Genomic DNA, 14,828 nt, shown 5'->3' on the forward strand with positions numbered 1-14,828 from the left:
GTTGCCTCCAATAAAATCCGCCAAAAATCCCCAGAAAATATGTGCCTAATTGAATCCCCGCCAAAGACATCGTAAGGGCATCAGCGAAACAAAGAGGGAAGAGTAGGCAAAATTGGCTGAGGGTGGGGAATAGGGAAACCCCAAAAATACAAGCAACAAATGTTTTCAAGCATATTTCAATTTCAATTATTAAAGTGGTTAGAAATTCTACTCAGCATTGCGGCCACTTACTTTTGTGTAGCACCTTGTGAGTTCATTAAACTTTAGGCGAAATAAAAGGATAATGAACTGGGGGTATTGGGGTTTGGTAGTACGTGGTGCACTCTCGTTACGACCATTTCAGTGCTCATCAATTTTTGGGGCCCGTAAAATAAATAACAATAATCCCTAATTCTAATGGTGGCTGGGGTTCATTTCAAAGGGTCAATGAAAAGAAAAGGAAAGCAATGAAGAAGGTATGAAAGATATCTTCATGTTGCTAGCGTGACCAAGTCAAGCATTTCTTTACACACACACACACACACACACACATACAGACACACATTCATCACTTGGTTGACTGCGTTTTCCTTCTTCATCGACTCCAGCTCCTTGCGGTGGTCTTGCTGCGCAAATACGCGAGATAAACATTCATTTCCCTCGCACCATTTAACGCCATATTTGACTCGTTTCCAAGAAAATTGCAAGACAGGCAGACAGACAGACGTCATCTTATTTTTTGGCCGGAATCTTTTTTGCCTCACTGTTGCATATTTTACACGAAAAATGAAAACACTTTTTTTTGTACATTTTTCCGCTAGCGATATTCTGTCATATTTCAAAGACTGTGTGGCAAACGCATCTGTTTGCCATTCTGCCAGCTGCGGCTCAAATGGAGAAACAATTTCATATTCTTGTTTCGCTTTAGGTTTGGGGTGTTTTTTTTTTCTTTGCTTTTCTTTTTATGAATGAATGCTAAAATATTTATAGCCATCGGCAAAAAGATTCTCCCTCAATGCCCTCTCTCTCTCCTCCATTTAATTTGACTTAAATAATGAGCAGCTGGGCAAGAAAAAAAAAACGAGCCACTGCATTTGAGGGTTGTCCATTTTACTCAATTTTGTGGCCAATTCAGCTGAGAGATTTTGCCATCATAAATTCATTAACAAGTAACACAACGAAGTTCAATGAACTAAAATCTGATTATACTCGTATAATAAATTGAACCCGAACCGGGAAGAAGACCAACTGCCACATCTTTATTATAATTTATACACACAACATTCCATTTCAATTTGTCATGTTGAGATTATGTTTGATGTTTTTATGTATATATTTTATTTTTCCAGGACTCGGGCAGTGGAACACCAGTTACAATGCGTGTGGATGCCAAAGGATTCTTTCTCTGCTGGGTGGATCAGAATAATGAGCTGGATATATTGGATATAGCCACTATACGGGATGTACGTACTGGACAATATGCCAAGAAGCCAAAGGTGCGTATACGTGATGCATTGCTTTATTTTCTTTTTTTGTGTTTTTTTTATTCCTGTTCGTCATTCAGCTTTCACATTCGTTATTATTTCTAAAATAAAGAAATATTTGTCTGGATTTCACACGCAAAAATATATACACATGGTTTATGGCTTGTGGTGATGTGGGTTGGTGTGGCTATGGGTCTGACTTTTTTCTTTGTTTTGAGTGGGCAAATTTTGAATCCAGATTTTAACATGACAGCGACTATTTAAATACACTAACCGCACGCAAAGTGAAATAAAAAATTTTAGTGGATAAATTTAAACAAGCAAAGGGACAAGAAAAATGAAACCATATCCAACCACTAAACTTACAAACTTTTACAATAAATATAAACTTGAGACACTTAAGTTAATAAATAATTAATTATTCAAATTTAACTGAAGCACAATTCTGCCTTACATTGGCTGAAAATTTTTGTTTGTTCTCTATTTCGTGACCGATAAAGATGTCATAAATAGATATCTATTGATCATCATCATAATTTCTTGAATACTAATATCGCTTAATCAACGCGACTTAAAATCTAAATGATTTTCACAAGTCCATTAACCTTAAATGATTGCTACCCCAACAATTGGTTGTGGTTGCAAGTCGTTAATGACGAATGCTATTAGAATAAAGCAATTATTTCTTAATCAACTAAATATCACATTGTAAATCGAAAAGCGATAATCGATATAGTATATACAGCTTTCGGTCTGACATACAATTGCAAATGTTTTGCCGATGCGTGTTTCCTGTGATGTTTCTTTTTTCCTTTTTGTTTGTTTATAAACAAATTTCCTTTCTTTTGGATTGTTTTCTTTTTCGCTTCTGGTTTTTTCAAACAACAATTATTTTGACTTTGCAAACGTGAAACGGTGGCACACATGCGGATGTTGGGCATTCTTATTCTAGATTCTATGGGCGAGGCGTTGCTTTTTGTGTTGCTTCTTTCAAGCTAATAAAAATTGCTTAGACTGGCGCCGGCGACTGGCAGTAATTGAAAGCCAATTACAAGTTGCCAAAGGCAAATATTATATGGGGCAATCCAGGTCTGTTATGTGTAGTCTGTGTATGGTCTGGACTGAGTTTGTTTCCAATTCACGCATAATCCTCAATTCAGTTTACTTTCAAAAAAATTGGCATAGGGGCAAATTCTTGTTGCTTTTCTATTTTTTTCCTTTTCTTTTTATTTTTGTTTAGCCAAGTCACGTAGATTGTCAATTGTAGGCTAAGGTCCTTCCCGACTCTCAGCTAATGTTGACAGGGTTCTTTTTTCTTTTCCTTTTCTTTTCTCCTGCAACAGTTTTTTCCGTGAAGCTTCCTTCTTCTTCGTTTTACACAATTTTCTTTTCATGGTCGACCCAATATATTTCATTTATCATTGCAATGACACGCCACAAGGAGTTTGTGTGTGTCAGTGCGAGTGTGTATGTGTATAAGAATGAAAAGCCCAACCACATCCTGCCAGTAAATAGGAAATGCCAACAAAGAAACGACCTTTAACAGAAGGCAGATGGGGAGAAAAAAAAGAAAAAAACCAACCTTACTTGGTGGCACCCTCATGTCCCTGTTCCCATTTCTGTTCCAGGAACTCCTTGCCACTTTGTCCCCTTAATTTGAATCCCAAAGCCGAAAGCATTATGAAATTAAAGTTCCTAAATGCTTGCGTTTATAGTTAGTAAGTTGGAAAAGCTATTATTATGGCAATTATTAGAGGTTGTAACTACTCAAGGTTATCCTACCTGGCCGATCATCTGGGGAGTGCCCCGCCCGCGGCTTCACATATAAATCATAAGCGAGGGTAGCAACAAATGTTGAACAATATGTAACGTTTTTTTGGCAGTCAATTATTTTGGGGAAAAGAACTACGACCAACTAATGTATATTTACTACATCTTTCAAATTAGTTTTTAATTCAAAAATATTTAATTAAATTGATTAAAAGTTTTCTTTGAAAAAGAGTTGTTCACTAGTTCAAAAAAAAAGGTCTAGTTAAGTCATCCTTGAAAATCTACGAATAGTTGGTTGACAACGAACGTGAAAATCATATAAATTTATATGGAACTCTAAGATATACCAAGCAAATTTGAAACCAAATTAATACTGTATCGTTTAGGGAGTCAGAAAAATGTTTTTGAACGCAGCTTCATTTATTGTCTATGCCTATAATTCAAGGCAAGAACTTTCTAAAGCCTCCTCGCTGGTATGCGGTTTATTTGGCCTTGAGGGCGACGTTTCGTATATAAACCCACACCCACCACCAAAGTGCCTGGTGCCCTGATAATAGTTTTCCCTCAAGGCCAAAGCCAAATGAGTTTTGTTTTCGTTTGTATTTCGCCTATCCACCAACGTCCCCCTACTTTTCCGCCAAAGAAAAATGAAAATGAACTGAAATTGTTGCATTAATTATATGCAGAGAGCAGCATATTGTGTGTGTGCCTCCCCCACTTTACTCTACAGCACTTTTCTACTTCAAATATGTACATATGGGTGATTTACTGAAAAAAGTAGGACTCTTTAATCTAGTATTTCTACAGAGGAGAGGAACAGCGGACCACGGGAATTTAGGAGACGAACAGGTTTTAATTTACAAAAACCGATTTATTTATTATTTCTTCTTGCCCAAAGAGATAGAATCAACAAGCTGATCGCACAGGCGTCCCTTAAGTCTCTCCAAATGAATATTTACCTTGGAATCGCCAAATCGTTTACGTTTTCGCAAAATCTTTTGCAAATTCTGCATAGCCTCCATGCGATCAATGTGTTCGGCAATTTTGGGATTACAACAGAAACTATTGTCACACTCAATGGGATCACATTTATGCTGTGGGGCAGGACAGTCTTCACGGTGATGACTCTTCACATACTCACGACGACACATTTCATTGTAATAGACTCGCAATTGGCGATTCTTTTCCTGTCTTTTCATCTCACGTATTAGAGGGGAATCGGGCTCGCGGCAGCGTCTCTTCATAAATTGGCAAATTTCGCATGGACAATCGGAAATTGTTTCGGGTTTGACACGAGCGTGTTTCTTTTTCTTGGGAGCTCCTTTCTTTTTGGGTTTCTGGGGCTTGGTCGCTTCGGGTGTAGTTTCGGCTTCATTTTCGGGAAGAACTGGGGTTTTACCAAATTTTTCTTTCATTCTTAGTTTTCGCTTATCATCGTCTATGCCATCCGTGCTATCAATCTGATTAACTTCACCTCCAGACCTATTATCACTTTGGTCCAGATTAGTTTCTTGGTTAATTGGATAATGCTTGTCCTTGTCGTCTGCAGATGTTACCGAACGGATTGGCTTTAATATATTGACGTTATCTGCGTCATTTTTTTGGTCTTTGTCTTTCTTTTTCTTATCCTTATCCTTATCACTTGACTTTTCTTTGCCTTCAAATTCATCGTCGTAATTTTTATCTTTATTTTTCCGCAAAGTTTTTCCATCATCTTCCTTTTCATCTTTGGTTTTATGATCTTTGTCTCTACGGCGTTTGGAATCGCCATCCTTGGAATCGTCATCTTTAGTTTTGCCCCGCTTGTCCCCAGAATCGTCTTTGTCTTTGCTATCTCCAATTCCGCCTTTATTATCTTGGCCATCTTTCTTACCATCTTTCTTGGTCTTCTTATCATCAGCACCATCTTCCGTGCGATCCTTATCTTTGCCATCGCCTTTACCGCCAGTACCGCCATCTTTGCCATCTTTGTTTCCCTTACTGGTATCCCCGCCTTTAGCTTTGTCTTTATCTCCATCTTTGCCTGCATCATCGCCCTCTTTGCCCCGATTCTTATCCTTGCCATCTTTTTTACCATCAGCTCCGCCGTCCTCCCCATCGCCTAAATTTTTATCTCCTTTTCTTGAGGGATGGCCACTATCGTCTTTATCACCACCAGCACCGCCAGCACCACCAGCGCCACTACCACCAGCGCCACCACCACCAGCGCCACCAACACCAGAGCCACCACCACCAGCGCCACCAATACCAGCTCCACCACCACCAGCTCCACCACCACCAGCGCCACCACTAGCAGCACCACCACCACCAGCTCCACCACCACCAGCGCCACCACTACCAGCACCACCACCACCAACACCACCACTGCCACCACCAAACTTACCATCTCGTTTATCACCGGCGCCTTCGGGTTCATACTCGCCGCATCCTTGTGGTTTTGGATCATCTTCTTTCTTGCAACAAGCTTCGTATGTAGCACACCAATCCTTGCTCTGATTGGGATCGCGCTCAAAGCAAGTCACCAAACGGGAGTACAGCTCTTCATAGTTTCTGGGCTCCGGCTCTCTCTCAAGTGCTTCCTTTTCCTGCTGCATTAATTTAAATTGCTCTTCGAAGGCTCGTGGATTCTGTTTGTACATCTGCCATTCATACTCAGTGCATTTATTGGACGCAATTGCACAGGTATCTTGACAGTAGTGATGCTTCTTTCGAATGGTGTGCTGTTTGCCACGTTTCTTCGATGGCCGCTCCATATCTAGGGCGCGACGAAGACTGACCGGTTGATCTACGGCTGTATCACAGAATGGACACTCTGTATCCTGCGGAGGACAATTCAGCCAGTTGATCGCATCGAGGGGATTCAATTTACGTTTCACTGTTGGCATCTTATCGAGCTGGCTCTGCAGACACTGGCGATTAAGTACATACGCTCCATTCGGTTCAATCACCACATTCTGTTGGTTCGGTAATTTCACTTCTTTCGGCACTGGCTTTACTTTTTCGCTGGCCACCTGTAGACTCTTGGCCAGAACCTGATTGAAATGCACCGCCTCCGGTGCATGAATCTGTGTACCAGCGCCATAGCAGCTGAGGGACTCCTTATTGGGACTTTTATTCCAAACTGTCATCAGATCATCTTGTTTCATATCAAACAGTCGTGCACAACCATTCGTTTCCAGGGCATCGGACATCCATTCAGCTGTCTTATTGGGATCACACCGAGATACTGGAGGTCGGATTGATGGATAGGTCTCTCCCGCATAGAAATTGCTTGTTTTACAGTTCTGCATGCGTATCAGATCGTATTGAGTCATGTCATTTAAGGGTTTTGGCTCTGTGGTAGCATTCTGTGAATGAAATGAATTCTCCTGCGAATGACCGGCTTTTGAACCGCGATGACCCGTATTCTTGTTGTGCATCTTTGGAAAATTTTCGAAACTGTTCTGGTTTACGCCGGTTTAAAGTCCAAACGATTTGTTTTATTAAAATCTTTTAAAAGAAATCGAATGTAACTAAAATTTTGAACGAGAAATTTTTTTTTTTTTAATTTTTATCCTTGAGGTACTTTTTACGACATTTTATCTATTGCAAATATAAAATAGAACTGAGGTATCATCAAATCTTACTTAACACTAAAAGACAAACCCACTTTGATTTGAAAAAACAAGTAAATTTTTTTTGAGGAAAGTAAATTTATAAAAAAATTTATTTGTAATTTTGATTTTTTTTTTTTTGGTTTTTTTTTTTTTGTTGGTTAAGTAAAAACATGTAATGTTAAATAAAACGTCGGAACAAAGCAAAAGAGAAACCAACTACAATAGTCACACGGTTTCCACTGTTTCCTTGTAATCGTTTTCCATGCAATCACAAATTCGCAGAACGATGCGAATTCGCAAATCATTCAAATGGCTATGCAATGGATTTCCTGTCCACTTCTGAATACGCTTGAGAACAGCCTGCAACTTTTGCATGGCTTCGAGGGACTCACAGTATTTAGATAGCTGGGTATTATTATAAACGAAATCGTCACATAGAATGGGATCACATTTGTGTGGTGGTGCGCCTAATGTAGCGACTTGTCGACGTTTCATGTACTCACGATGGCATCTTTTGCGCATATATTCACGTACTTGACGCTCTTTATCCCGTCTCTTCATCTCACGGATGAGTGGTGTATCCGGTTCTCGGCAACGCCGCTTCATGAATATACAGATATCGCAAGGACAAACCTTTTGGACCACCGCTGCGGGTTCAACTGTTGGAACTAATAGTGTTGGTTTCTTTTTAGGTTTTCTCAATCGGCGTTTTAAGCGCCTATTTGGTTTTTGTATAGTTAACAATGACGACGTCTTCAGTTCTAAACTATCTATATCCTTTTGATATTTTGATGGTGTTCCAATTTTTGGAGTTTCAAAACGACTTGAAGTAGTTCTCCCAGAATTAACTAAGTTCGTTTCGCCTTCGGTTTTTTGCATTTCATCATCTTGTGTTCTTGCCGGCTCATTCTTCAGTTTCTCTAAATTTTTTTTTTCTTTTTTTCGACTTGAAGATTTCGAATCGACTTTTTCAGCTGGATTTTGTTCTGAAGGAAGCTCCACATCAAAAGCATCAGTAGGGATACTTGATTGATTTTCAGTCATCGGTTCATCAGCCTCCTTAGGAAGAACTCGACGAACAAATTCAGTCATACTGTCACGCTTGTTCTTATGCTCTCCTTGAGATGATTCTTTGTCTTTTCCAGATATGCTGATTTTTTTATCTGCTTTGGCCCCAGCGTTTTGATCTTTTTTCGCACCAATCTCCTCCGTCTTTGTGGGTTTCTTTATATGATCTTCTGGTTTTCCGGGTATATCATCTTTTGCTTCTTTTTCTTTTGGTTTTCCTGACGTCTTATCATCCGCCTTTTTCTCTTCTAGTTTTCTTTGTGGCTCATGTTTTACACTTTCTTCACTTATATGTTTTATTTTTTCAGTCTTTTTTACATGCTTTTTATCCGTCTTTTCTGTGGTTTCGCTTGTTTTTTCTTCAATTTTTTGCCCAGGCTTTTCGCCAGCCTTTTGCCCTTCAATTGTTTTTTCTTCAATTTTTTGCCCAGGCTTTTCGCCAGCCTTTTGCCCAGGCTTTTCGCCAGCCTTTTGTCCTGTCTTTTCGCCAGCCTTTTGTCCTGGCTTTTCGTCAGCCTTTTGTCCTGGCTTTTCGCCAGACTTTTGTTCGGTTTTGTCTGAGGGTATATCACTCGGCTTTTCAACATTCCGATTATCCGCATTATCGTCCTTTTTTTGCCCAGGTTTTTGCAACATTTTGTCGGTCTTGGAACTTGGTCTATCTACTTTTCGATCGGAAGATTTATAGTCAAGCTTATTGGCTGGTTCCCTAGACTTATCAGTGAACTGATCTCCAACCGAAGTTTTGTTTTCAGAGATTCTAGATGGTTTGCTGTCTGGTCGTTTGTTTGAAGTCAATTTTTGACCAGATTTCACTGGCTCTGCGCCAATGCCGTCATCATCTGAGGATGGATGTGGCTTACAACATTTCTCATAAAGACTCACAATCTCATTACCTTCGGGATTCTCATTAAAACAACATATTAAACGTGAATACAATTCTTCGTAGTCTTTTGGCTCTTCTTGCACCTCCTCCTCCTCTTGCAATTGTTGCTGCTGCAGCTGCTTGAAAGCTTCGTCATAAGGACAAGGATTTTCTTTATATTGACTCCATTCATATTCAGTGCATTTATTTCCGGAAATATCACACTTTTCACTTTGATCGCAATAACGATACTTTTTTCTTAGGCTACGTTTGCGCTTTTTTATCGGGACTTTGGAGGTAAATTGAAATTTTGTACATGCCAGCTTGTAGCAGTCTATCGAATTGAGAGTTGCAAGGGGGTCCAGTTTTCTGCGAACAGTGGGCATTCTAAGAATTTCAGCTTTCAATGCCTGGCGATTGAGTATATAATGCTTGGGATTATCTCCACATTTAAGTAATCCTTTTGGTACTAATACGTCATTCGGATTCTTCTTCCTGCTTTGAACTTTTTTCCCATTCGCTTGATTAAGACTCTTTATTAAAACCTTGTTAAAGAGATCAGCCTCCCGATTGTGACTATAAGAACTAACGCCATAAAATGACAAAGTGTGCTTGTCAGGACTCTGATTCCAGACCTCTAAAACATTATCTCGACGCATGTTGAACAGACGTGGACAGCCTTCTAGATTCTGAGGATCTGACAACCATTTGGTTATTAGGGATGGATCACAGACAGATAAAGGTGGCCGAATAGTTGGATAAGTTTCCCCCTCATAGTAGTTACTAGTCTTGCAGTTATTCCTACGCAAAATGCGATACATATTGAAGGTGGAACTTTGGCGACTTGCATTGGTACTCATTTGGCCTGATTTGGACATGGCAATTACACAGTATACTAATTTAATTTCTGTATCAAAGAATACTACAAATTTTGAACGAAAATTTATAATGAGATCTAAACACAAATGAAATTATGGCAATAACATTGAATAGATATTCGTTGAAAACTCAGTTTTGAGAAAATCAATAAACCAGAAGGGTACAAAATTATCACACCGCGAAAGTCGCATCTCGTTTGCCTGAGCTCATGAAATAAAATTTTTGTGTGTTTCCAGTGAGAGAGTGAGGCCAAAAAAAGGATTAGCAGGACGAAGCGTGAGAAGCAATTAAGATAATCACTCCAGTCATTTCCGCTTTACGCTCCTCTCGTGCACTGAAGTGGAGTGGAGTGAAGTGAAGGTTGAGAGGTGCACAGCACAGACCTGGGACTTGGAACAGAGACCAGAATTGCCTTTCGCCTGGCATTTTCATTATTCACAACGACAAATTTGCCGGAATTAGTTTTTAGTTAAAAGCAAATCATGACGGGGCTAAGATAAGCGTGGTTAAAGCGCGTTTCCTACAGGTGGAGCTCTACCAGCATGTTTTTATGGGCCACGTTAAATGTTCATAAAAGTAACGATGCTTTAATGGGGTAAGCCCTTTCAATTAAGTATTTAGTTCCAAACTCAACTCAGTGAATGCCAAAGAAAATGAGTAAGAGTAAAATTTTTGGTGGACAAGAGAGTCGCAGGTGTAATTTTGTTTTCCTCTGCTTCACTCACATATATTTATTAATTTTCATTAAAGTTAAACATTAAAGAAACGCAAATTTTGAGGTAAATTATTTTAAATTTAAAGTTTCAAAGTGATTAGTAGCCAAAAACCGTTTAATCCAGCAGATATTAACAATGAAGTCCTTCAAAATTTATAGGATTCTGTAAAAAGACGACTGGAAATTCATTGTAATCAAATCTTTGCTTAATTTTACATGGATTCAAACGAAAGATCAGCGATTTGAGGAGTTTATATAAACTTAAGAGTTTCTAATATACCAATTTATGCATCACGCCAAAGTATATACCATTGATTCTTATATAAACCAACGATAAAAGATAGTATAGTAAAATTTAACAGCTTATAGAACTGGCATTTAACATTTCTTCCTGTTTAAGTCACAGAGATAAGACCCCCTTCCTTGTCATTCCACCAGTTTGTCAAATGTCTCTTCGGTTTTTCTTCATCTTTTTTTTTTGTCGGAAACGCAGCAGGAAAGCAAACACAAATATATCCCTATAAACACACACACAAACCCACACACAGAAAGACAGAGAGAAACATCCACACCAGCACCCACATATGTAGACTCTAAATGTCATGGCATAGCTCTGGCCACAAAGTTAATGCCAAATTCATGCTCTGACTTCCGCTTGAAGTCATTCCATTTCATTGCAATGGCATTTTCCACATACCGCTTCCTCCTTCACCTCAAGCTCCTAATCCTTGCAGTTCACAACGATGTGTCATGCATTTCGGAACCGAAGGACGGACTGGTGCCCAGGGGGGAATCATTGATAATCCAAAGCTATAGTAGTAGATGTTGGTTAAGCTTTCTCATTCCCTTTTGTTGTTGTTCATTTCGCGAGTTGATTTGCATTTAACCCACTTGCTTGTGTCTAGTCTAGGAAATGCTATTTGCCTTGCCTCGTAAATCCATTTGGCCCGTTTAATTGAAATATGGCACCCGGTTGACTTCAAAGCCACGTTGCCGCCGCACGGTTGTTGTTTGAGTTGTAAGAATTATGATTTCGCATTACGAGTAAAAACCAACAAAGGCAATAAAACTCCATTTGGCACGTGCTTTCTATCCAACGAATGCCAAAGAGTTTTCGAATAATTAATAATCCTTACTGAGAATTTGTTATTTACTCTTTGCAGGACTCTAAGCTACGTCAGATTGTGACACTGGGGCCACAGGATACGCTCGAAGAGAAAACTGTCACCATTTGCCATGGCTCCGATTTTGTCAATATGACATTTGTGAACTTTTGCTGCACCAGAAGGGACATTGCCCAGGTAAGATGACACAGAAGGGGAAATGATTTTCTGTTTGGCAACCATCCAACACATTTGAGAGCACTAAGGAACGTCAACTGTCTCATTATTGGCCACTTGGCAGACTCTTTTGACATCTTGACGATGACCAAAACGCAAAAAGAAAAAGAAAAAAACAAAACAAAAAAACTGCTGGGCGTGTGACAATTAAAATATCGAGTGGGCAAAAACAAAAAAACAAGAGGAAAACAAAAAATGTGGGTCACACACCCCAGAAATTCATTTAGGGAATTGGTTCTTGTTGGCCTGAGCTAAGCGCAAGCGTTGGCGCGAAAAATGGCTAATGATAGAGCTGTCGCTTCTTCCCTCTCTATCTCTCTAACTCCCTATTTATCTCTTTTTTCCCATTAATGCGACACACCTGTCCGTAGTCCGTTCGTATGGGTGGCTATTTTTAAACCCAAAACCTTTTTATGGACTTTAGCAACATCATTTATTGATTTAACGCAATGATATTAGAGATAAGAGACAAGGCGAACCCTAACATATATAGAGCTTACCCCAAACCGACCTTGTCCTGTCCCATCACATTCCATTTCCCATTCTCATTCGATTTTCTGATGGTCAAAATCAATGTTCTATTTTATCAATGACCAAACACATGTGCGTGCATTGTTGTTGTTATTATTTTTGGCACGCGTCGCTAAAAATTTCCTTTTTGGCCCTATAAACACAAAACATTTTCGAATGCCAACAAAAATTTCATAAACTTTTAATGGAATTTCGACACAAAATAAATAAACATTCAATATTTGTGCATTACATAAAACCGTACAAAGGCATAGTTTGTGGCGAGACAGAGGTCAAAAATTTTCGTACTCATACAGTATATAATCAGAATTTTCCATATACAAACACAAATATGTGTACACATATATTTTTGGCATACATGAATCACACTCATTGTGTGTGGATATATCTTTCTTTTTTTTTTTTCTGGTGGGTGTTACAAGAACCTTATTTGCTGTTAATTAAGGGGTTTTTATGCTTTCTATTAAATTAATCAAATATCACGCATACGTAATTCATTACATCATCTTTGGTTCTGGTTCAATTTGGTTTTTTTTGGACGACAAGCTATTAACTAGTTGGCTTGTTGGTTAATACAACTCACTCGAAGCAGTCACGATTTCCCAAAGGGAATGCAATTCAAAGTTAGTTGACATTGTTTATGAAATCGTAATAATATTTTATATGTTTTTACATTCGAGATATCAGGAATATTTTATGTTAGTAGTTACTTTTGTAATTTTACATTTTATAACTTACTCAGCTGTGTTTCTAAACTAGTTTTGGTTATTACTTAACTGTTTAATTATTTTTAATTACGCAAACATTTCATTTGCTGAATTGTGTAAAAAGTGATTCATTTATTTGGTAACTTAAATATTCGATAAATCTTCATACTAAGGAAATACTTCTTTTAGTTACTTTTAAATTTCTAAATGATATTTTCTATGATTAAGTTTTTATGCCAAATCTCAAATGTTTTTTGACTTTTGTTTTGAGAATTAAACAGGATTTATAAAATGTCATATAGGAAAAGAAAGAAAAGAAAAGAATCATGAGTTTGGATGAGTTTCAAGAAAAAAGTAAAAAGTTTTTTTTTGCAAAGTTAACTATCAAAAGATGAGATCAATTATTCCTTTATGCCTATCCCGGAAGAGGCTCCTGATGATTTTAAAATATATTTAATATATTAGGGAATAATCTAAATATATTAGGGTTTAATCTAAAATAAACTATCTTTGTATTTATATTAATAATCCTTTATTCAAACCATCATACACAAAGGTTTCTTACATTTTAAAAAGCTTGCCGATTGGCAATTGTGTGATTACACAAAAATAATATCAGAAAGAAGTTTATTCTAGTAATAGAAAATACTTAAAAACATCAATCTAAAAAACCATATACTTTGATCGATTATGCTGACTTTTATGTATTTTATTTTGGTTTTGCAGCTCTGGTCGGATGGCCTTATCAAATTGGCTTATAGTCTGGCGCAATTGAACGGTTCGGCCATAATGTTTCTGCAGAAGGCTCACACAAAGCTCTGTCTGCAGGTGGACAAGAGTGGACGGATACCAGTGAAAAAGTAATTGCCAATTGTCCCATGCAAAGGCCATCTCACTCCGGGGCCAACAACAACCTATTCCGTCGACTGTCCTTTGGATAGCATATACATAGGTTAGGGTTAGTGGAGTGAGATGTGCCCCTTACCTCAATTCCTAATTCCACGGTCAGCTTCTGTGCATTGTGCGTTGAAGCTTTTGACAAATATTTGTTAAGTGTTGCCATTGACGTTGACTTGAAAATTGAAATTTACGCCAATTTCTATTTCGCAATTTTCCCCCATTTTTTTCATCTTTCTCTCTCTCTCTGCCACGCTCTTGCCTTTAACCATTCTGTTCTGGCCATCCTTTGAACAACAATACAACGTGGCCGAAACGTGGCTCATGCATCATTGGCTACATGGACTTCATCATGAACATCAACCACCGCATTTTGTCTGCTTGCCTCTTGTCCGTGACCACTTTAGCATCATTAAACTTTTTGCGCAGAATAAAGAGGATCGCAAACGTGTCGAGAAGGCGCTGGACGTGACCGGTTTGCCATCCGGCAAAGTCGATAGTATATCGGTGTCAAAATTTCAATTCGAAGACTTTTATAATTTATATAAATGTCTGACGCAACGTTCAGAGGTTGAGCGACTCTTTGACAGCATGTAAGTAATCAAATATGACTTTAAACTACCGAGACACAAATTTCATTTAAATTATACTTCCTTCAGTGTTGGCAACTCCAAGCGCAAATGTATGTCGATTGCCCAATTGGTGGAATTTCTTAATAAAACCCAACGTGATCCACGCTTAAATGAAATCCTCTATCCCTATGCAAATCCTGCCCGCGCCCAAGAACTCATTCAACAATATGAGCCCAACAAGTTTAATGCACAAAAAGGCCAGCTAAGTTTGGATGGCTTTTTGAGGTAAGTAAGACTGAGTGTATGTGTGTTACAATGCGAGATGTACCCATAGAGTTTATAAATTTCATTAGAATTAAAGGCAGTTTTAAATTGATAGTCATTTGATTCCATGTTGCAAAGCTTCAACATTTTTGAGTTTTACG

At 38.4% G+C, this 14,828-nt stretch overlaps 2 protein-coding genes across 9 annotated transcripts in view; one reads left to right on the forward strand and one right to left on the reverse strand.

The window, feature by feature from the left end:
* Positions 1-14,828, forward strand: part of LOC6641658 (1-phosphatidylinositol 4,5-bisphosphate phosphodiesterase classes I and II) — a 58,979-nt gene that overhangs the window by 29,866 nt on the left and 14,285 nt on the right. For all 7 annotated transcript variants that reach the window (XM_015178534.3, XM_002064471.4, XM_015178533.3 and 4 more), the window contains 5 exons: positions 1,329-1,475; positions 11,520-11,657; positions 13,661-13,794; positions 14,239-14,424; positions 14,491-14,688. In XM_015178534.3, the coding sequence (XP_015034020.1) occupies positions 1,329-1,475; positions 11,520-11,657; positions 13,661-13,794; positions 14,239-14,424; positions 14,491-14,688 (803 nt within the window). The remainder of the gene's footprint in view (positions 1-1,328; positions 1,476-11,519; positions 11,658-13,660; positions 13,795-14,238; positions 14,425-14,490; positions 14,689-14,828) is intronic.
* LOC6641659 lies at positions 1,197-6,843 on the reverse strand. Of its 2 annotated transcripts, XR_006954288.1 has the most exons (3): positions 5,617-6,843; positions 1,451-1,564; positions 1,197-1,384 (listed from the first exon to the last, which is right to left on the reverse strand). XR_006954288.1 is itself a non-coding variant. In XM_047010988.1 (2 exons), exons 1-2 carry the CDS (start codon positions 6,650-6,652, stop codon positions 1,536-1,538), a joined length of 1,065 nt encoding a protein of 354 aa, XP_046866944.1. In that variant the 5' UTR covers positions 6,653-6,843; the 3' UTR covers positions 1,197-1,535. The 2 variants fall into 2 exon arrangements, 1 of the variants encoding a protein (XP_046866944.1); XM_047010988.1 differs by having other exon boundaries at positions 1,197-1,564.

Source organism: Drosophila willistoni (genome assembly GCF_018902025.1).
Source record: "Drosophila willistoni isolate 14030-0811.24 chromosome 2R unlocalized genomic scaffold, UCI_dwil_1.1 Seg200, whole genome shotgun sequence".
NCBI lineage: Eukaryota > Metazoa > Arthropoda > Insecta > Diptera > Drosophilidae > Drosophila > Drosophila willistoni.